General features: G+C 33.2%; 1 protein-coding gene across 9 annotated transcripts in view; it reads left to right on the top strand.

Annotated features, from left to right (window-relative positions):
* Positions 1-22,011, top strand: part of Prpf40a (pre-mRNA processing factor 40 homolog A) — a 47,364-nt gene that overhangs the window by 2,813 nt on the left and 22,540 nt on the right. For 4 of the 9 annotated variants that reach the window (XM_060390175.1, XM_060390174.1, XM_060390170.1 and 1 more), the window contains exons 3-8: positions 10,488-10,568; positions 11,480-11,510; positions 12,734-12,750; positions 18,507-18,617; positions 20,123-20,243; positions 20,488-20,541. In XM_060390175.1, the coding sequence (XP_060246158.1) occupies positions 10,488-10,568; positions 11,480-11,510; positions 12,734-12,750; positions 18,507-18,617; positions 20,123-20,243; positions 20,488-20,541 (415 nt within the window). Of the gene's footprint in view, positions 1-460; positions 541-10,487; positions 10,569-11,479; positions 11,511-12,733; positions 12,751-18,506; positions 18,618-20,122; positions 20,244-20,487; positions 20,542-22,011 lie in introns of all 9 variants that reach the window. The other 5 variants (XM_060390172.1, XM_060390173.1, XM_060390176.1 and 2 more) reach the window with 2 other exon arrangements.

Below are 22,011 nucleotides of genomic sequence, written 5' to 3'. Positions count from 1 at the left end.
TTTCTTTTGCTAATGAGTACTGTTGAGTTTGATAATGGTTTAAGCAATGAAGACTAGATATTGGTAAAATTGCAGTGGAAACAGGAGATGGTTGGGGTTCTCTTTTCTTTTACTATGAGAGCAGAATGGCTCAATGTCAAGTGATTTTTATATTTGGAATATAGCCCTTAATTTTGTATAAACATTTTTATTCAAAGGCACCAGACTGAAAAGATTCTGCCTGCAGGAGTTCCTTATATAAAAGATTCTTTGGCTTTGTTACTCTAGAATAACAATACTTTAAAGCTCCCTAGGATATGCAGAGACAACTCTGATTCTTCTTCTGTATTTTTCCATCTCAAAGCAGCACAAAGCCCTTCTTGTTTTCTTGGTAGAGCTGCTCTAACTAGATAATGAGCTTTAAAAAATATTTATTCTTTAAATGCTCTGGTTCTTATTTAAAATTAGTTTCTTTCCACAGAAAGATAAAATAAAACAATTTGCTACTGCCAGATGCTTCTCTCTTTTCTGGGGCCTTCTGTTTCCATTGGGCCAGTCAAGGTAAGTTTTGCAAGGGGTTGACCTGCTTACCCTTGCTGTAATGGTGCTGTTGCACTAGCAAACCTGAGGTGCCAGCTATTCATTTTCAGTATAGTGCAGATTTTATTTTTTTTAAGTAATTTGGCATACACTGGTCACAGTTTGTTTTATGGCCCCTTCTCTTTGGATTTGCCAGTGGCCACTTTCCTACTACGTTTACTTGCTACTTACTTACATACTTCAGATATTCTGAATTTTGCTTCAAGGTTTTCCTAGTATTCTTTTTCTAGGCCAATATATTCCATGCACCATTAAGTACACCTACTATTTAAATGTTTAGAATTCTTTCTCCCTCTGTGAGGATAGTGAGGATAGGAGACCAACTCTGAAATTCTCAAGAGAATTGCCGTTTACTCAAAATTAGATCATTATCTAATGCCCCTTCCTGCCTAACAAATATGGGTCCTAACAAACTAGTTAACTTTTCTTAGCTTTAGGAAACTGGGAAAGTATGATAAGCTGAATCCCTAAGGATTCTAGGAATCTTTCTTAAAGCTCTGTGAACTTTCTCTTAATGATGAACTTATCGTTTTTCTACATCATTTCTTCTGTTTGCATATGCTCAGAATCATTAATAAACAGTATTATAATGAGAAGAAGCAGGGTGCTTGTATCAGCGAATGTATAGTTTTGCCATCCTTCTCTTTAAAAGTTTATTAAAAACTTTTTTAGGTTTTAGGACTAAGACCTATATAATCAAAAATAGTTGACCCTTTATACCTGTGAAGTTCTTTGTCCATTGTTTCAACAAACTATGGGCCTATAGTACATGAAAAATGAATTACATTTTTCCAGACCACAAATAGACCTTTTTGCCTTCTGATATTCCCTATTGAGCACATGAAACAGCTGTATAGCTACCTATATAGAGAGCGTGAATATCGTGTTAGGTATTATAAGTAATCTAGAGATGACTTAAATTATATGAGATACCCCTAGTTATATGAATATATTATAACTTTTTTTATACAAGGGACTTTGAAATATACCAAGGTCTTGGAACAGGTCAGTCTTCTGTCAGATATATGCTGTGGTGATGACATTTAAGTTACTTACATTGGTTAGACTAGCCAAAGACTAAAATAAGCAGTCTGTGTTTGCTGAATGATTGAGGTCTTCGAATTGTTACTAAATATGACGACATTTTAAAGCTTGTTTATAAAACAGTATGCAGACTAGACAATGATCTAGATTAAAACAGGGCTTGCAAAATTGAAATCCACCTAGTTACTTCGGTGTTCAGGGTTTTCTCCCCTTTATTTTTTTAATTTATAAGAGAAGCTAGATTACCGGTTTCTCCAGTTCAGGCTGACTTATCTTGGCAAACTACCTAGAAATAGCAAATGTAACAATCATAATGTCTTTCAAATTTACCTCAGTTACCTAGATTAAGTTACCGCCTGATATACCTAACTTTTGGGGAAAGTCATAGTTGTCATTTACAGAATTATAAGATTAAACTGCTAGAAGGGACCTTAACTTTAAATAGTATGTTATGTAAGTAGTTGTTTTTGGAGGAGTTGTGTTTTTATTTTTTAAGTATTGAAATTTAGTTTTTGGAAGTGGTCTTATTTTTTTTTACTTAACTATTTGCTGAAATTTTGTTCAGCATAGTAACAATATTCAAAACTTTCCAGTAAAAATTTCTGTTTAAAATATGATTATATGTAAGGCCGTCTTCCTACATGTCCATTCAGAATAAAACATGTTTTGTCTTTAATGTGTTTTTCTTTTTCTTTCTATTCGGTTGTGATTTTTAATCACTAAGAACATTGAATTCTGTTACTTTATCAGCTGATTTTTGCCTTTGCCCAACAGAGTCCTACTATCTGGCTCCGCTCTTCCTTGAGTGGGTTTTTTTTTTTCCCCTCTTCTTTATAAAAAGATGAAATTAAGTCTTGGGCTCTTTTCCAGAGTTAAAAGCTGTGGTTCAGTTCATACTTTATCAAACTTTTCTGGGTTATTATGGAAATAAAATTTCTAATTTATTCTTTCTAATTCATCAGGTTTTGGGGGAGTGAATTTTTGATAATAGTGATTACTTCCATCTTACAAATGAATGTGATTTTATTTTAACACTGAGTAAGATGGACTCATAGAACTGAAACAGCCCAGGTTGTCTCATTCCCATGCCTTGCATACTCAACTGTTTTGACCTGGTTTTCTTGCTTCAATGCTGCTTCTATCTCCTGTCAAAAAATAAAAAGTAAAATGTATTTATTTGCTTAAGAATCTCCAGTGCTGTTCTGTATATGTGGCCTAGTAGTATCTAAATTCCACAGCTTAAGTTTGAAAGATCTTCTGTAATACAAAGCAACATTCAATGATGCATGTTTTTATAATCCCTAATATGAGCTCATACTAATCTTTTCATGGTGTCTTAAGTGGTTGTATTAGCTCTTGATTTTAAGCTTATACTGCTGTTTTTGCCCTCTTCCTTTCGAGATCAGTGTCACCGTGACATCTTTGCTTGACTAAATTATTTCCTCAGAAATAATTTGAACAATGTTTACCCTCTCTCAATTATTTAATATCTATTTGATTTGCTTGGAATTTTTACTATTTTATTGAAACTTAATGACATTTTCCTTTTTTTATTTTTTCCTCATTAATGTTTTCTGATTTGCGATTTTCATAACAAGTAATACATTGTAAGCTCTTAGAGAACAAATACTAAGTTCTTTTTAAGAATTGTTGGTGCTGAGCACAGATCTTGTTGAGTCGTGGGTGCTCAGTAATACTTGTTGAATGAATGAATCAAATAGATACTATTTCCTACAATGTAAGCTTGAAAGTAACTGATACATGTGTGTCTAGAGGTTACTTGAGACTACATTGTCTCTGGTTTTAGTATCTGAATCATTGCTTTTGTATTTAGCAAAAAATAAAATGAAATAATTTAGAGATTACATACAGTTTTTTGTTTTTTTGGTAAAGAAATCTAAATACTTACACTTAATGTATCTCTAGATGAGTCATGTCACTGAGGATGAAATCTTGCCATATATGTCTTTATAGCATAAATGGTGATTTATAGGCAGGATAGTGGTGCCACATGCCTTTAATCTCAGGCAGAGGCAGGTGATCAAGGCCAAAGTGCTCTACAGAGTGAGCTCCAGAACAACCAGGGCTGCACAGAAAAAAACCTGTCTCCAAAAAAAAAGAAAGAAAAACTGTGATCTGTAAGAGAGTGCTTTTGCTTTTGGAAATAATCAGTGCATTAGATTTTAAATTTATCTTACTAATGAGATAACTTTGTTGTTTTGTGTTTAATATTAGCCAGTCATTAAAAGGCACATAATATTTTTTAGGTTATCTACTTGAAATTTCCAAGTCTAGGTAATTTCTGTGCATTTACTTTTCTCAGCAGATACTTTTCTTTAAAAAGAACATTAACCTAGGGCAGATGCCTTCGCTTCTATGGTTAGATTTTGACAGGTTTTCCTAGTAAAATGACAGCTGTGCTGTTTCAGCTTTTGGATGGTAACTCATTTGAACATGAGCTCACTCAGAACTTGAGGCACAGTAGTGTGTGGCTTAGTGTTTGCAGTGATGTAAGGGGACTGTCTCGGCTTCACAGACGGCATTTGATCGCTCCCTCTTTGAGACGCACATAATACTAAGTTATTGGGATGTCTTGCAGGAACATTTTAAAACCACTGCTGGGTATTTGTCTGTCTGCCCCACCATATTTCCGAAGTAGACCTCAATCATAAGAAATACTACCAACATTTCTAATACTACCAAACTTTCTGACACAGATGTATACTAGAAGATCCCCTGCCTCCATTTTGTGTGTGTGTGTGTGTGTGTGTGTGTGTGTGTGTGTTTACCTAGAGAAATCTAGAGAAATGGGCCTGTTTTGAAGGTTAATAAGTAAGAATGGGTAAAGCATGTCCTCGTGTTGGTGTTTATTGTCCATAGTTTTTCATTTGGTTAGCTAATACTTTTTTTTTTTTTTTGTCAGTAGACATCTATGTCTCTTATGAATGTTCTTAGTATAAATGTACAATGTGTACCTTGCTCTTCACAGCCTCCCATCATGTGTGGAGTAGCTGGTATTACTGGGAGTGTCATTATTCCTGGGTACTTAGAAATGTTATAGACACGAGTCTCTGATTCTTTTTTTCTTTATCCAACTTACCATCCATTATGCTTTGGACTTGATGCTGTTAGGCAAGTATATTAAAGGACTGTGATGCCAACAGTTGAGAACTGTCCTGGGTTGAAATACAGTTTGCTGTATCTAAGGCTCTACTTTCTCAGCTAAACAAAATTTCTGTATGTTTATCTTAAACATTGATTTTTTTTTCAAATGAAAATTTTTATTACAGTATAAACAGAATTGTATTCATTATGTCCTCATCTTCAGAACTTTAAGTTCCTTTTGTCAACATGGGTTTGGAATAGTATATTTCATACTATAAGTCTAGGAAGGTCATTGCTCCTGTGAATGAGACCTTATTCATTTCTATGTGTACAAAATAATGTTTCAGTCAGTTTAGTGGCTGCATGTATGGTAGTAGTCTCAGAAGATTACAGTGAAGCTGAAAATTATGACCTGCTATTTATTTTTTTCTATACACCTTCTATATTCAAATATACAAATTCTTTGTGTTACAGTTTCCTACAGTATTCAGTATGGCATGGCCCAGTGGCATAGCTGTCCTGTGGTCATAGCACAAAATGCTGCTTGTATTTATGGTAATGTACTGCACCGATCATGTTAAAGACTATCTCACACAAGTCATTTATAGTACTTAATACGTTGAGTTAGTAATGGTACCAATACACTCCTTTGCTGATTTGTGTATGTATAGACTGTATTTCAGCTTTATTTGTCCTTTTTATTGGTTTAGGAGGTACTTACAAAAACAAACTCATTGTAATACAATAGTTCTATGTTACATGAGCAGTAACCTCATACATCTTGTGCTCATTAGGCCTCTTGGTAAATGACAAGGTTACATCTAGTGATTGACTGACTTATATCATTTAAGTTCCTGTGTGTATACATTGCATAATAACAAAATTATGTTATATTTATCAGTGTATCTAGTGTTAAGTGAAGTGTGCCTTATTGTTGTAGATTGTCCTTTTAGTACTAAAAAATATAAAAATTTAAATAGATGTAATATTGAATCTAGCTTAAAGAACATGAAAGGGGAATTACAGTGGTCTTATTACCCAAAGACAGCTTTAGATGACACTTTTAGAATAAAATTGAAACTCTTTAATTCTATAAAACTTAAGCGCCACTGTTTTCTGCGTTTCTCTGGTTGAATTTAGAACTTCTGGTACTTATTTTCATTCTACTACATTTCTAACTTTATGTTGCATGATCTGTTATAAAAGATTTTAATTCTGGCTTCAAGTTTGTATAAGTGTTGAGAAATTTATATACTTCATTGAATTTAATCCTCTTATCTGAAAACTGAGTTGGCTTTATTTGTCCAGGTTGTATTTGTTAACTGGATGGTCCAGAGAGTTAAGTGAGTTTGAATTCTACACTAACCTTGTAGAGCTGCATTAAATGTGCTGCTTAATCTGGGATTGACTTCTTATTACATGTATTGATTTCTGTTGAAAGTAATAAGTTTATGCTATTCGTTAGATGCCTTTAATGAAAAAACAAAAGCTAAGAAAAAGAATGGCTGAGGGAAAGGGTTACATAAAAGGTTCTTTTATTGTAAAAGGTTAAGAATAACTATAATAAAGTATTTGTAATTGTCCTTTCAGGTTTTGAGGTGCTACACATAGATCCAATCATAGATAAGTCAAAAATATTTTGAGAAAAATTTGTGTCTATACTGAATGTGTTAGGTATTTTCACAGTATAATTAGGTAGCATATAATAATTATTATGTAATGTAAGAAAATTAAATGTTATTTAAAATATACCAGGGATATGCATAGATCATACATAAATATGTTGCCATTTTGTATGAGATAAACACTTGGAGATTTTGTTATCTATTGAGTGGTACTAGAACTGAGAATACTGTGTGACAATTCTAGTAGCTACCTTATCTAGCAGCTTTAGTTGAGCACTATTTCAATTGCCTTATATTCATTATTGCATTTGATTGCCTACAGTAAACCCTGACAGGTAATATTATTATTGTTGAAGAGAAGTTGAGATCCAGAGAGGTCAGTGTCATAGCTTAAGATCCCAAAACTCTTCAGTAGTCAAGCTAAGATAGTAATTCTGCTAGTCTATTAGTAGCTGTGCTAGGCTGCTTCTCCATATAAAATTATAAAATTAAGATTGGTGGTAGTGGTGTACTTCTGGTGTGGAGGCAGAGGCAGGCAAATCTCTGAGTTTGAGGTCAGCCTGGTCTACAGAGTTTAGTTTCAGGATAGCCAAGGCTATACAGAGAAATCCTCAGGGGAGGAAAAAAAATTTTGTAAAATTATGTAATCAAAGTAACTGAGAGCTAAAAAAATTTTAATATCTATAAAGATATTAAAAACAAAACAAAGCAAAATCGTGATTTCCAGGCAAATGGATGGAACTAGAAAAGATAATTCTAAGTGTGGTAACTCAGACCCAGAAAGACCTACATGGTATGTACTCATTTGTAAGTGGGTATTAGGCCTATAGTACAGGGTAACCATACTACAATTCACAGACACTAAGAAGCTAAAAAGCTATAAAAATTTCCTCTTATTAGATATTTATGTTCTATAATTCCCTGTAGGTTCCTAAAACCCGACCATAAATGCATATTTACTGTTCTTCCCAAAATGCCTTGCTGTGTTGCCTTGTAATGCTAAGAGTTCATCTGTCCTTGGAGATTTTGTTCTCTGGTACCTCTTGTGTATCGCCACTATACCTAAGATTAGGGATAATTTTTAAGTAAAATCAGGGTTATTTCAACTTGTGCACTTATGTATTGCAATACCTCAAAGGTAGATTTAATAAGACTGGTTGGTGGGGACTACAGCTGTGGCATATATACTAAGAAAAACACTTAAATTAAAAAACTGTGGATTTGTTTTTCAGACCTACACTAACCATGTTACTGAATCTGGGATGTGAAACTAGATGTGATAAGAGGTGGAAGGGACTACTTTAGAGTTTCTGAATTCTGTAGGTTGTATGTACTTAAACTAATTTTGAAAACTAGAAGTTGTCTTACTTCATGTTTTCTACACGTTAACAAATTGTAAAAATGTTTACCTTTTATAGAGCTATTTAACAGAAAATATGTTGACTCTACATTAGTCTATTTTATTTTGTAATTTACTTCTGCTATTTTGAGGTGGGGACGTTGGATTCCCTATGACTAGAGTTACAGATGATTGTGAGCCTCCATGTAGGTACTAGAAATAAAACCAGAGTTCTGCAAGTGGTCAGTGCTGTAAACTGCTTAACCGATCTCTTCAGCCAGCCCTTTGTTAACTTCTGTAGCATTGAAGCTACTTTTATTACTATTTTTAAAACTTATAAAGTGATAAATAAAACAGAACTTTCTGGGATGCTAAGAACAGGTTGTGTGGCGGGTACTTGTTTTACTTGTTGATTGTTATCCTCAAAATTGTGCTTTTTCTGAATATCTCTTCTTCCCTCCACTACTCCACACTGAGTGTATTACTAGATAAGTGCTCTACTGTTGATCTTACATCTGCAGTCCTATTTTTATTTCTAGGCAAGATCTTGTTGGGGAAATTGTCCATGCTGATCTTGAACTTTTGGTTTTTCTTCCTTGGCCAGTACTGTAGTAACAGAGATTTATTATGAGTGTCACCTACCATACCTAGTTTGAATACATCTTGATAGCTGTTTTTAACACCTCCCTCTCCACTCTAGGGCTGGATGGATGATTGTGCAGTTAAGAACACTGGCTGTTACTCCTCAGTGTTTACTTTTTCCCAAGCACTGTCTCTGGTCTTAATAACTAAAAGTTGTAGTTATTATGGTACTTAGCTAGCTCCATTGGTTTGGGAAGAGAAGATAAACTGCTACTGAGGATTTAGAGGATTTAAAACACAAGCCACTCCTTTTTAATTTTACAGCCTGTGTTCAGTTTCATTACCACCGATGTTACAACAGCAAAAGGAATATTATAATTTTATTAGTCTCAAATTAGGGGTACTGCCAAGTAACTAGTATAGCTGAATCCAACTCCTTGCAAAGATAATCTGGTTTTAGAGATAGCAAATGTAAAGTGTACATCTATCTTTTGTGTTTAGAATGATAGAAATAGGAATCATTGTAAGGTTTCCTAAGTAGATAATAGGAGCTCAGGGAAATAGGCCCTTTTGGCATGTTCAAACTTCTGAACACTCTAAATGTGCCAGATTTTTATAGTAGTTTTGTATGAAATACAGAATTTTGCATATTGTTTTTCTTTAGTTTCATTTTCATACCATCAGTTTCACTTTTAGAATATTTAGTTACATGAAATTTTAAAAGCTCACAATTGACTTTGTCAGGTAAAGCAAATGTAGCTAAGCTCTGCCTGTCAGGACTTAAAGAAACTGCTTTGTATTTTCTGTCACATCTCATTTTCTAACCATAAGTCAGTGAATAATTTTGAAGTGTTTTAAAATTTGAGAAATATGAAGAACAATGAAAGACAATTCTGTTAAAGTCTTTATGTTTTTATTTATATGATTTTGAATATTGTCTCTTTGATCTGGACTAAAGCTTGACACCTGTTATGGCAATTTTGTGGCTTTGATTTTTTTTTTTTTAAATGGATTTTTGCCTTTGTGGTATAGTCAAAATTGTTCGACTGAGGTTGTATTAGTTTTCTCAGTCTATTGTAACTAATAGAGATTTTACTTTTTATTCTAGTTTTTAAAGCCCCTCGTTCCTCTTAGGCGAAATTACTATTTTTCTTCTAGGTTTTTAAACTTCTACTTCTGAAATTATCTTAGGATTCTAGTTTGAAATGTAGTGCCAGTTTTTTATTTCTTTTTTTGTAACCTGTATGTTACTTTTTTAATCTCTTAGTTAAATTTTGGAGCTGTTGTGCTTGTTTTCAAATCCTGTGCTTTTTATAAAGTATTTTGGCCGTATGTTCTAAGTAATCTGTCATTCTTAATTTCTGCCCAATAGTTTAAATCGTTTTTAGCTGTTTTTAAACCTGTTAACCCCGTGCTACTCTACAGGTGTTCCGGTTCATTTTACTTGGAGTTTTCATAAGTAATAAAACTGACCAGAAATATAACTTCCTATTGATATATTTTTCTGTTCCAGTTTATGTGTCCTAGTACCTATGATTATTGTAATTTTTGTCACCCTACAAGTTTCCTTAGATTCTTTTGATGGTCTTATAAGTGAAAATTCTAATTCAGAACTGTATTTTATGTAACACATGAACATTTGATCATATCCTTTAGAAAGTAAATCATGATTTTTATTCATCCTTATTACTTATTCAGTTTAAATTGTGACTGTTAGTAGACGAAAATAAATTCTCAAACAAGTATGTCCAGGTATTTGTGTAGTTTTTTGTACTTATGATTAAATGGCTTTTATTTATATACATTTAAGTCAGTGTTTAGATTTTAAGCAACTTTGATCTAAGATTTTTGAAAAGGACCAGACTACTGTAAATTTGCTCAGTACAGATAAAAGGTAAAAATACTAAGTTTTATTTTTTTCTTACATTCTCTTGTTCCAAAGAAAGAAGAAATAGTGCTCAGTTAAAAATAACAGGAAATGAATAGTCTCAAATTGGAGTTAGAATAATAAAACATACATGTGAGTGATGGTGTAAGTATTGGAACAGGGTCATGATAGAATAATTCATTCATTCAACAAGCACTTACTAAGCATATTATCCATATAATGTAGTAACATAGTTCCAGTGGTTTCTATTCTTAGGTTGTATGATACTTACAGCTCTATAAAGTGTTTTGATCTTATGTGGTAACTGTTTTAACTTTTCTTTTAGATGCCTGGGATGATGTCTTCAGTAATGTCCGGGATGATGATGTCTCATATGTCTCAGGCTTCCATGCAGCCTGCCTTACCGGTTGGTAAACTTACAAAAATTATTTTCTGGGTTTTGGTTTATTTTCATGTATGAATAATAATGTGCATGTACTTTATAGGCCACTGTAAAACTAAAGTGTAACATAGAAATTGTAATGGAGCATTATATTGCAACATATATACATGTTCAGTGATTAAATTACTTCTATATTAGACAAGGCATTTAAACAATTTGTGAAGGAAAACCATTTTAGTAGTCTTGTAATATTTTCAAAGGTAACATTTTATGTATTAATGCTAATAAAAATTGATATTCAACTTAAAATGAGATGACTTAATTTTTTTTGAAACTTCAGTAAAATTTTGAAAATTTTATTGAAACCTCATCTGTTGCAAATTAACTTAGAATGTTCTTGAATGAGGCTGTCATACTTACGTAGTAATTTGGTGATAAATAAATAGCAATGGTATTAGTTTAAGCATGTTTATTTCCTGAGAGCCTGCTCGTTTTAATGAACACATATGACATACTTATTTAGAGTAGTAAGTTTTTAGTATTTTAGTCAAACTATAGAGTATTTATTAACATTTGCATATTCTACATTTCAAAAATATCCTGTGTATGAGGCCCTATTTCTAATACATTAATATTAGTAAGTTTTGTTGCTTAATTAATAAAACTGGTTTTTCAGAGCTTTGTAGATTTCAGAATTGAGAGGGAACGGTTGTAGTTGTGTATACAGTTGATAACCATGTAATGTTTTAAAGTGATTAAGGTACCCCCAACTATGTTGGTCTGTTGAAATGTATAGCAAGCCTGGGAGTTGAAACCACTAGAAAATTTATAGTCATTGAGTTAGTTGCTTACAGATTACACATGAAATTGATTTGTATTGTTTCTATAAAATGTAGTGTAAATGATTTGAATGTTATTAATTTCTTTTCTTTCAGCCTGGAGTAAATAGTATGGATGTAGCAGCAGGTATGTGTTCAGTGTATGGTGGACTTCATTTGTAAAGTTACAGCCATAGTGCAATAAGGAATGAAATTGGTATCTGGGGCTGAAGAGATGGCTCATCTGAGAGCACCTGCTGTTTTATCACAGGACTTGGCATCCATTCCCCACTCTCACTTGGTTAAGAACCGCTTGTAATTCCAGTTCCAGAGGCTCTGTTGTCTTCTTCTGTCCTTGGGTACCAAGCATGCATGTGGTGTGCATACATATATGCTGGCAAACCACTCATTCACATAAAATTAAATAGTTTTTAATCTGATCTGTAGGATCAGTTTTTGATATTTTCTCAATGTCTGATATCCTTAAGTAAAGTTTATTGTGCACATAGTTTTTCGTACTCATAATTTTCTGTGTTTTGTAATTATTAAGTAATTAGAACTTATCCTGGAACATTTGATATAAATTTCAGTGCTTAACTATCCTGTCAATATAGTTGGGGCTCTGAAAATATTTACACAGTGAATGAACTGTACTGATTTCAAATTTCTCCTTTGGGAACATGGATATGAATAGTAGCGCCATTTCATGAATTATTTGCTCTTCTTGGACTTTTGTTTTATAATCTTTGCTTTCTCTTTTACTTATTTTCAGTTAACTAGTTTCTAAACTTAAGAATTATGTGTATGAGCTTTGTCACTAACACCTGAAAATCCCTTACATCAAAAAGGGATGATTTTATATGTATGTACACATACATACACATAGGGTAGTATAGGACAACACTAACAAAACTTTGTGCTATAGTAGAAATGTTTTGTAGCCTATAGTTACTATCAAATTGTAGTTGCTACATGTAACTGAGTATTTGAAATGTGGCTAGTACTTAATTGTAATTTAACTTTTAAGCAGGGGTGTGTGGTTTCTCATGTGTTACACGGTAGCACATGCATAGATCAAAGTAACTTTGGCAAGGGTTTGAGAATAAATGCACAATTGAACTTCAGTAGCTTATATAATAGAAAGGAATTTAGGTGAGAGTGACACCTAGAATAGCCAGAGAGCAAGATGAATGTTTCTTATTTGGCAGCTGGCAGTTAAGTTTGGAGATCAAAGCTCAAGTTCTGAAATAACAACAGGTAATATGAAACAGCTCATAAGCTTTAATAAAAAGAGAGAGAGAGAGAGAAAGGAAGAAATACTGGAACTGTTAAGGAGCACTTCACTTACCCCTGTAATATTTTGTCTTTTAGGTGCAGCATCTGGTGCAGTGAGTATTGTTTAAGCTTTTATTTACTTCCTTGTGTTTCATCAACATGCTGTATTGATCATTGTTTTTTTAAATATTATTTGCTAAGCTTAGTTTTCCATGCCAAATGTTGAAACTTCTCTTACTTTAAAAAATAATTTTGATGGGAATTAGGAGAGATTGTTTCTATTTTATGTGGCTGTTTCAAAATACCAAGGCCAATTACTTTAAAGAAAACAGGTTTTTGGCATTTCAATCGCCAATAGCTGTGGAATCTGTCGGTCAAGATGCAGATTTTTTTAAAGACCACTCTGGGGAAGACCATCAACCTTGAGGTTTAACTCTCACCTGCTATAGACATTGTCAAAACCAAAGAAATATATTTGGTAAATATAAAAGCGCTAAATTTTGCATGTTATTTTATATTCTAGTACTTTACTGAAAATATCATGTCTGAGGGTTTTCTGGGGAGTCCTTGGCATCTTTTAAATATAGTCATTTACAAATAGGGATAATTTGATGGTTTTTTTTATACCTCTTTATCTTACTCTACAGCTAAGTATCCAAGCGATTTATTGAATAAAAGCAGAAAGAATTGGCACCCTTGTTTCCCTTCAGACTTTAGAAAAGATAAACTTGAGATTTTTCTCTTTCATAAAATACTGGCTCTTAGGTCAGGAGGCAAGCAAGCAACCAGTTGACAGAGAGTGAATGTAGGAAAAAACCATAGAGAGTAAGAGGAAGTCCAGAGGATGGATAGACACCCAGGAAGTAGAAAGGGAAGACAATCAGATTGAAGGTTTTTTAAGACAGAACAGAGAAAAAGGCCCTTTTTCCAAATGGAACATCGCGGAGTAGAAAGGTCAGCTGGTTGCTTTCTCTGCCTCTCTAAGCTAGTAGGCTTTCACCCCTTCATCTGGTTCCTGGGACATTCTTGGTAAAATCGAAAAAGCTTGGGATTGTGTTAAAAAAGTAACAGGGGTATGTAATAAGAACATTATTGACTGTTGATGGCTGTGCAAATGAAGACAGCTGTGTGAAAATCACGTTGAGGATTGCTTAAAAATAGGGGCTAGCATTTAAGAGAAATGTCTGCTCTTCTGGAGGACCCAGCTTTGATTCTTAGCACTTACAAGGCGGCTCTCAGCCATCTGTAACTCCCAATTCTTGCTGATCCTGTGTCCATTTTTGGCTTCTGAGCACAAGGCACACAGACTTTAATACAGGCAAAACACTCAAATACATAAACTATTAAAATAGACCTCCAAATAAGCCAGCTGTTTTACTCAAATGTTCATATACCCAGAGAACTCTTTGTCTTATCATAGAGGTAACTGTACCCCATGTTTATTGCTGTTCTACTCACTGTAGTTGTGCATCAAGAGATGATTAGATAGTGAGAATTTGGTACATATATAAAATGAAATACAAATATAAAATGAATATAAAATTCAGCAGTAACGAAAATTGAAATCATAAAATGCTAAGAAAAATGGGTGGATTTAGAATGTATAATATTAAAAAGGTTACAAAATCTCAGAATAAAACCATGTGTTCTTAACCTCATACAAACCTAGTCAATAATTTTCATACATATGTGCATATGAAAACAAATGTATGTTTAGGTACAATATATCACAAATAAGAACAAGAAAGCAATTAAGGAATAAGGAAGGACTGAATGCAAATAAGGGGTACAAGTAATGAAAAAGACATACATAAAGCTAATTGCTTTTCTAGTTCTGACTTTATCTTGGATTAGTGGTGGATACGTTCATTAAAAAATTGATATTAAAAGAAAAAGACATACATAAAGCTAATTGATTTTCTAGTTCTGACTTTATCTTGGATTAGTGGTGGATACGTTCATTAAAAAATTGATATTAAAAGCATAAAATGCAGTATGTATCTCCACAACTTCAAAATGGCTATTCTATCTGTAGAGAGCTTTATTGAAATGGATAGACTTTGGGTCTAGTTAAGTTTGACATGCAAGCTCTTCATCATAAAGCTTTTTAAAAGGAATAAATTTCATTATCCAGTGACAAATTTCAACACTTCAACCAACCTAAATATTTGGCTTATGTCTTGAATCTGTGCATCTTGCCTTTATGTTGAAGGCTGATTGGTGTGTTGTTTCTTTGTTTTGTTTATATAATTTTGGAATTGTAACATTACTGGTTTTATAAGATGACTTTGGAAACATTTTATTCCTTTGTGGGATAGTTTAAGGAGCATTGATATTAGTTCATTAAAGGCCATAAAAGCCCGTCCCGGTCATGGGCTTTTTCCAGTCTTTGGCTTAGTTGCAGTCTTTGGTTTCATTTTGCTAAGTCTTACACATTTAAAATATAATGATTTCCAGATTTTCAAGGTAATTTGAATTTAATTTCCACAATATTGCCTAATGTTACACTATATTTCGGTGTTATAACATTTCCATTTTATTTCTAATTCTACCTGTTTTCATGTTGTCACTCTTCAAAGATTGAGCTGTTTAATTTATTGATACCTTGTTTTGTAGCCTTATTCTCTGAATTCTTAACCCTTTATCATTCTTTTTACATGGATTTGAGGTTTTAGTTTTATTGGTTTACCAACTGAGGTGTGTCATGAGGTCACAAGGTTGTTTTTCTTTCATGCATGCATCTAGAGTATAGGTATTGCTTATATTTTAGTTTATTCTAGGTTTCTTGTTATTCAGATGGATTTGCTTTTGTAATATTCCTTTCTTACTGCTTTTTGAGTTGTTTTTTTGTTTTGTTTTGTTTTTTTGTCTATACCTGTGGCATTTTAATTAGTATGACTTGAAGAAATAATTTTCTGATAATTTCTGAGTTCTAAATAATTATTGACCTTGTATCAATTTAGGCCTTTTTTTTCGGGAGGGGCCCTAAATTATCTACTATAAGTTCACTGAATGATTTTCTATGCCTTTATCTGTAACTTGGTTCCACAGATTGCTAGTTTTGGTGTGTTAGGTCCTGAATGTTTTAACAATTCCGTTGATTTTTGTTGTTGCTGCTTACTGATCTCTGATTTAATTTTTGAACCTTGTCTATAATCCCTGATAGTCTTCTTTCAGCTTGGTGTTGCTTTCCGTTGACTTTTGATTTATAGGTCTGTCCGAGATATCTGTTTCTCTAAATTCTCTTTAAGGTCATTGATTAATCTTTCTTTGAGGGTAAACTCCGGTAGCCTAGAACTCACTATGGATATGAGACTGGCCTTGAACTGGTGTTGATGTTTTCCTCTCCCACATACTAGGATTACAGGTGTAAAGTACTATAAGGTACATTGAACATCTTAAAAATTAGGATTGAATTCTTTGTTTAGCCTTCCAATTATTGGGTTCAGATATTGAAATGTCATAATTTGGGGGGGTGTCACATTGCATTATATTTTTGTTTTTATTATGCTGGATCTCTGTTTATATTTTGTATGTCTTGGTATATAGTCTGTCCCCTTCTTGCTTAAAAAGATTTTCATGCATTATATTTTGATCATATTCTTTTCCTCCCAGACCTACTTCCATGTCCACCCCAACTTAATGGGTTTTTTTGTTTGTTTTCCAAGACAGGGTTTCTTTGTGTAGGCTTGGCTGTCCTGGAACTAGCTGTGTAGAGTAGGCTGACCTCAAACTTTGATTCTGCCTCCTAAGTGATGGGATTAAACGCATGTGCTACCACCACCTGGCAAATCATATTCTTTCTTAGAGAAACAAGTAAAACTAATAAGAAAAAAATAATCTTCTCTGAAGTATAGTTGTTATATCCAGGACATACCATTTAAAAAAATAAGTTGTTTTGTTTTGTTTTGCTTTTTCTAGTGGGTAGATTCTTGGTTAGGGGTAGTTCTTTTCTCATGCTAGGCTTTCGTCTGGTTTGTGCAGATCTCGTGTTTCCTCTCAGTCTCATAAACTAAAAGGTATGTTACCACAGAAAAAGAAGAACAAAACCACAAAGACTCAGAGATAGTTCTTTCTTGCCCATTAATATTGAAATTCTCCAGTTCTGAAGGGAGGACAGGATTACTGGGGTGAAGTGTCTTATTTCCTCTGTTCCTATTGTATATAAAATTGCTCTGTGGGCCAAGGGCTAGACCTGGCAAGTCTTCATTTACTCTAAAAGCTTGCCATTTCAGATTCTGGTGCTATCCCCAAAAAGCATTGAGGCTGGTGGGCTGGTAGGATCCCGTTAGTTATGGTGACAGCATTCTCAGTGATGATTCTCAGTTGCTTCTGAATGGAAGAAGCAATCAGAGCACACTGTTTACTTGAAAAGGTGAACAGAGTTAACTAGGCATTTGGCCTGTAAAGTATACTTTGACAGAGAAGAAGCTGCACTAAAACTGATCACTGCACTGTACTTAGCATCAAAACACAGAAAACAAGAAATGGGTAGTTCATGGGCTCAGAGCTCTTGACTTCTATGGCAATATACAGGTGTTAAGGCTTACTCCTCACTTAGGTTGTGGGTTTAATCACCAATAATCACCAGTGTTATTGATGTTCCAGTGGATGCTGTAACTGAGCAACTGAGAAAAAAGTGGTCTTATCCAGTGTAATTTTTAATATTTATGCATTATACAAATGTTAATATATACATAGGTGGGTCTACCATATATCTTAGTTAAGTGATAATACATTTAGAGTCATCTTCTTGGTTTTTTTGTTTGTTTGTTTGTTTGTTTCCTCCTCCAATGTTTTTTTTCGCTAAAGTGTCTTGCATATGTTCCTTTTTGCCCAGAGTAACCCATGCTACCAGCCTGGACTTCACATATTTGTGTTTTTACATACAACTAGTCATACTTAAATTTATTTTTTATTTTTGCTGGTGGTTTTTGCAATAAAACATTTTTTTTTCAGTTTTGCAAACTTTTAACATTGTCCAAGTATTTTTTTTAATTAGACTAGATAAATACATGATTTACATACCTATATTAGAGCATTAGGTTTGTATAGTTTATCCAGTGGAATAGATATTTATATTCCTAGAGTATTATTTTCTATAAAAGGTAAAATGTTTTGTTTTTAGGATAATTTTTCCTTTATTCCTACCCTTAATTATCAGTAATTTGTACAATATAAGGTTCTGATCTTTAAAATATTTTTTATTATCCTTTTTTTAATTAATTTTTTATTTTTTATATCCATTACAGTTTATTCACTTTTTATCTCCCAGCTGTAGACCTCTCCCTCATTGCTTCCGAATCCCACCCTCCCTCTCTTATCTCCCATGCCCCTCTCCAAGTCCACAGATAGGGAGGTCCTGCTCCACTTCCTTCTGACCCTAACCTGTCAGGTCTTCAGGACTGGCTGCATTGTCTTCCTCTTCCTCTGTGGCCTGGTAAGGCTGCTGCCCCATTGGGGAGGCAGTTAAAGAGCTAGCCACGGAGTTCATGTCAGAGACAGTCCCTGTTCCCCTTACTTGGGAATCCACCTGGATATTGCTCTGCCATGGGCTACATATGAGCAGGGGTCCTAGGTTATATCCATTTTACCTGGTTATTATCCAGGTAAAATGTTACTGTTCTTCTGAGAGTAGTCATGACGGTCCTAAAACCTTAATTGATCGATTCTACTTTTGAACTATTTTTAAATGTTTTATTTTCCGTTTTTTTCTATGTCCATTGATATTATTTTAGATCATTTGAACTTTTAAATAAAATACAATCGTTTTATACTTAAATTTGGTATTCACATGCTTGCTACTTTCTCATTCATGGATATTCATTGTTGGATAGTTTACATATCAATTTTTTTCCATTTTTTTTAGAAATCAATGTGGACAGAACATAAATCGCCTGATGGAAGGACTTATTATTATAATACTGAAACAAAACAGTCTACCTGGGAAAAGCCAGATGATCTTAAAACACCTGCTGAGGTAAATGTTTAAAGACTAGGAATTAGGGCTGTTACGTAGCTTGGCTATGTTTCTCAGAATTTTGTATTAAGCTCAAAAAAGCAGTTTTTGTTTGTCTGAAACAAGTTAATAAAGACATTGAGTGGAGAGGGTTACTGTAGTTAAAATAATAGACAAAGTCAAGAATAGACTTTGGATAGACTTTGTTTAATATTGTCCTATCTTCAGAGGTGTCTTAAAGAATAAATTGAAGGCCAGGCGTGGTGGCACATGTCTATAATCTTAGCACTCAGGGAAGCAGAGGCAGGTGGATCTCTGTGAGTTCAAGGCCAGCCTGGTCTACAAAGTGAGTCCAGGATAGTTAAAGCTACACAAAATCCCTGTGTTTTTTTTTTTTTTTAAAAAAAGGAATAAATTGAAGGGGAAATCAAGTTCTCCAATATAGCATGACCTGTGTGATTTTAGAAGATATGAACAGTTCCAGTTAACCATGGGTTTCTAAAAAATAAAATTAAGTAACCTATAAAATACTGTCTTAGAGTAGAATATTTTCTCTTTGTGGAAATGCCTGTGAAGTGGGATGTGTTTTGTGGATGTATTTTGAATGGTAATACATCTCACCATCCAAAATACATAAATATGATAAAATTATAATTTAAGCAGTAAATTAAGCAATGTTTTACATTGTAGTTGCATATGTTTTAATACATTTTACATTACAGTTGTATGTTTTAATAGTCTTGCTCAGAAAGAGGTGGGTTTTTGTTTGTTTGTTTGTTTTTGTTTTTTTCAGTGAAGAATGTTTTACTTAGCCAGTGGTATTCTATTTTCACTTCTCTTAACTAAAGAACATAATAAGACAGTGAATATATTTTTCTATGCAGCCTGCCCCAAGTAGTTTAATATGGATACAATGTTTCAGAAGGAAGGTTGATAGATAATATTTATTTCTCGTTCATATACACATGCTCACATACAGAGCTACTTCAATTTAAAGGCACTTAAAATTGATTTTTAAGTGCCTAGTATATAAGCTTTATATACTAGTTTTTACATACCTTCATTATTTTCTCACCCATAATCCTATAATCCATATAGGGCTGTAACAAACAATTGACTATGAAACTAAAACATGAGGATAGATGAGTCAGATTTCACTTTTTCCCAAATTTCCTATTTGTATTAATATATGAACCTCCCATTCAGTAACTATAGATGACAGTTTTTACCTATGGTGAAGAAAGTAGGAATACACATACATTTGAATTTCAGTTAGGTACTTGGCTTTAACGTATCCCTGCGCTTCCTAATAAGTATTATTATCTTTGATCAGTTACTTTCTCTTCAAGTAACGTTCTTTAATGGAGAAGAATCTAACTTCTGTACTGTTGTTAAAAGTTAAATGAGATTTAATCATGCCACAGTATTTAGAATTATACAGGTATACACTGTCTAGTGAAAAATAGTGTGGATGGTCAGTCATGTTGAATATGTTACTATTTGCTGAAAGTTGTTTTCTTCTTTAGCAACTTTTGTCTAAATGCCCATGGAAGGAGTACAAGTCTGATTCTGGGAAGCCTTATTACTATAATTCTCAAACAAAAGAGTCTCGCTGGGCTAAACCTAAGGAACTTGAAGATCTTGAAGGTGAGATGGGAAAACAATTCTACTGGGAAGTTGTTACATATGTGCCAGTCACCTGGAAACAGTCCGCCCTGAATAGGATTATTCAAACTAAGACCTTATTCCTTTTTATTATTATTATTATTAAATTGTGTGAGCATTTTAAATGATGTAACAGTTTTATGGGCTCTTATGTTTTTGTTGCTCTAGATCTCAGTTCTATAGATTTTAAATAGACTTTTATTTGATTTGATTCCATTGAAACTAGGATACCAGAATACCATTGTTGCTGGAGGTCTTATTACAAAATCAAACCTGCATGGTGAGCTGCTTTGATAATTCATTTTCTGTTACACTTAACATTTAGAGTATGTGACTAATATTCACTAACCATGAATGAATAAATCTGCAGTGAAAGATATTAATTTAAAAAAATCTTTTATTTAAGAGTTATATTATAAATGAGCTTATAGATTTTACAGTTGTACTTTGGTATTTTAAATAAACATGAATGTTGAACAAGTTCAGATACAAACTTTCACAGGGATTGCCCAGAATGTTGGTGCATACATGGGACATGGGACTAAACTTCATAGTGATAGTAGTTGGTAGTTGATCTTAATCAGTTCTGTCTATACATTATAATATTATACCTAATGCTGGTACTGTTTTAGTATCATGAAAAATAGTATTAATTTTTTTATCTGAAAGTTAAGTTAAATATATTTTATTTATAGAAGGAAAGCTTTCAACATTGTCAGCTACTCAATTCCTTTGAAAATTTAGGAAAGATTATTATCTAACAATACTCAGCTTAAAATAGCAGACTTTGTGCTGTGAATAAGAATTGAGTTACTTTACACTCCTTAAAATATAATCTCTTATTAACTGTCTAGATTAGCTAAGTAAATGGTTATAGGGAAGTGATAGGGTTAATAAGAACATGGAACATCTGACAGTAAACAATGTAAAGAACAATGCTGCCATATTAGGTTCATTTACTTAGCTTTTTTATGTGTTTATGTAGAACATTAGATCATAGTATTTATGATAACCTTTTATGTGGGCCTTTTTTCATCTTAATATAGGTTTTCAGAAATATTTTCTTTTAAGGAGTAATAAGTTTTAAAATATGTTCATAGACTTAACACTTACATCATTATTTACATGGGGCACCTCATTCCCTAGTGAGAAGAAATTAAAGATACATGTCATACCACCAAATTAAAAATTTACCTGAGCCTAGAATGCAAACAGATTTTGAGTGCTCAAGTCTTTAAAGCTCTGTCTAAATTGTCTGAGCATGAACTTATAATAATGTTATCAATAGAGTCCCAAATTGTTACAGAGTATCAAGCTCATTTCTGATATGACTACAAATTGTTGGTTTGCGTAGCTGCTTATCTCCTTCTTAGTGTTAGTATGAAAAGTGGGCCGGAATTTAAAATTGATACCAATTTAAATTTAGGGTTTTTTTTTGTTTTGTTTTTTATGTAGTCTCATTCCTGGAGACAATAGCATTGTATCCCTAAATTACTAATATTTCCATAGAGTGATTACAAAGCTAGTAGCCTTTGGAAACACCAGATTTGGAAAAGATTGCTCAACAATCACTGTTGTAAAATTTTTGGTTGTATTGAGACTTTGAAACTAAGGCAAACACTTGCCCTTTAAAGTAAGCTTTAAATTGCTTTTCAGGTGGTAAATTAAATTCTATGAGGCTATGGTATTTTCATTTCATAGTTTGTGTTCAGTGTTTATATTTAAAAACTAGTTGGTAACTTTTCTGTTT

This window comes from Meriones unguiculatus, chromosome 8, assembly GCF_030254825.1.
Source record: "Meriones unguiculatus strain TT.TT164.6M chromosome 8, Bangor_MerUng_6.1, whole genome shotgun sequence".
NCBI classification, from domain to species: domain Eukaryota; kingdom Metazoa; phylum Chordata; class Mammalia; order Rodentia; family Muridae; genus Meriones; species Meriones unguiculatus.
This window is presented reverse-complemented; position numbering and strand designations above follow the sequence as displayed.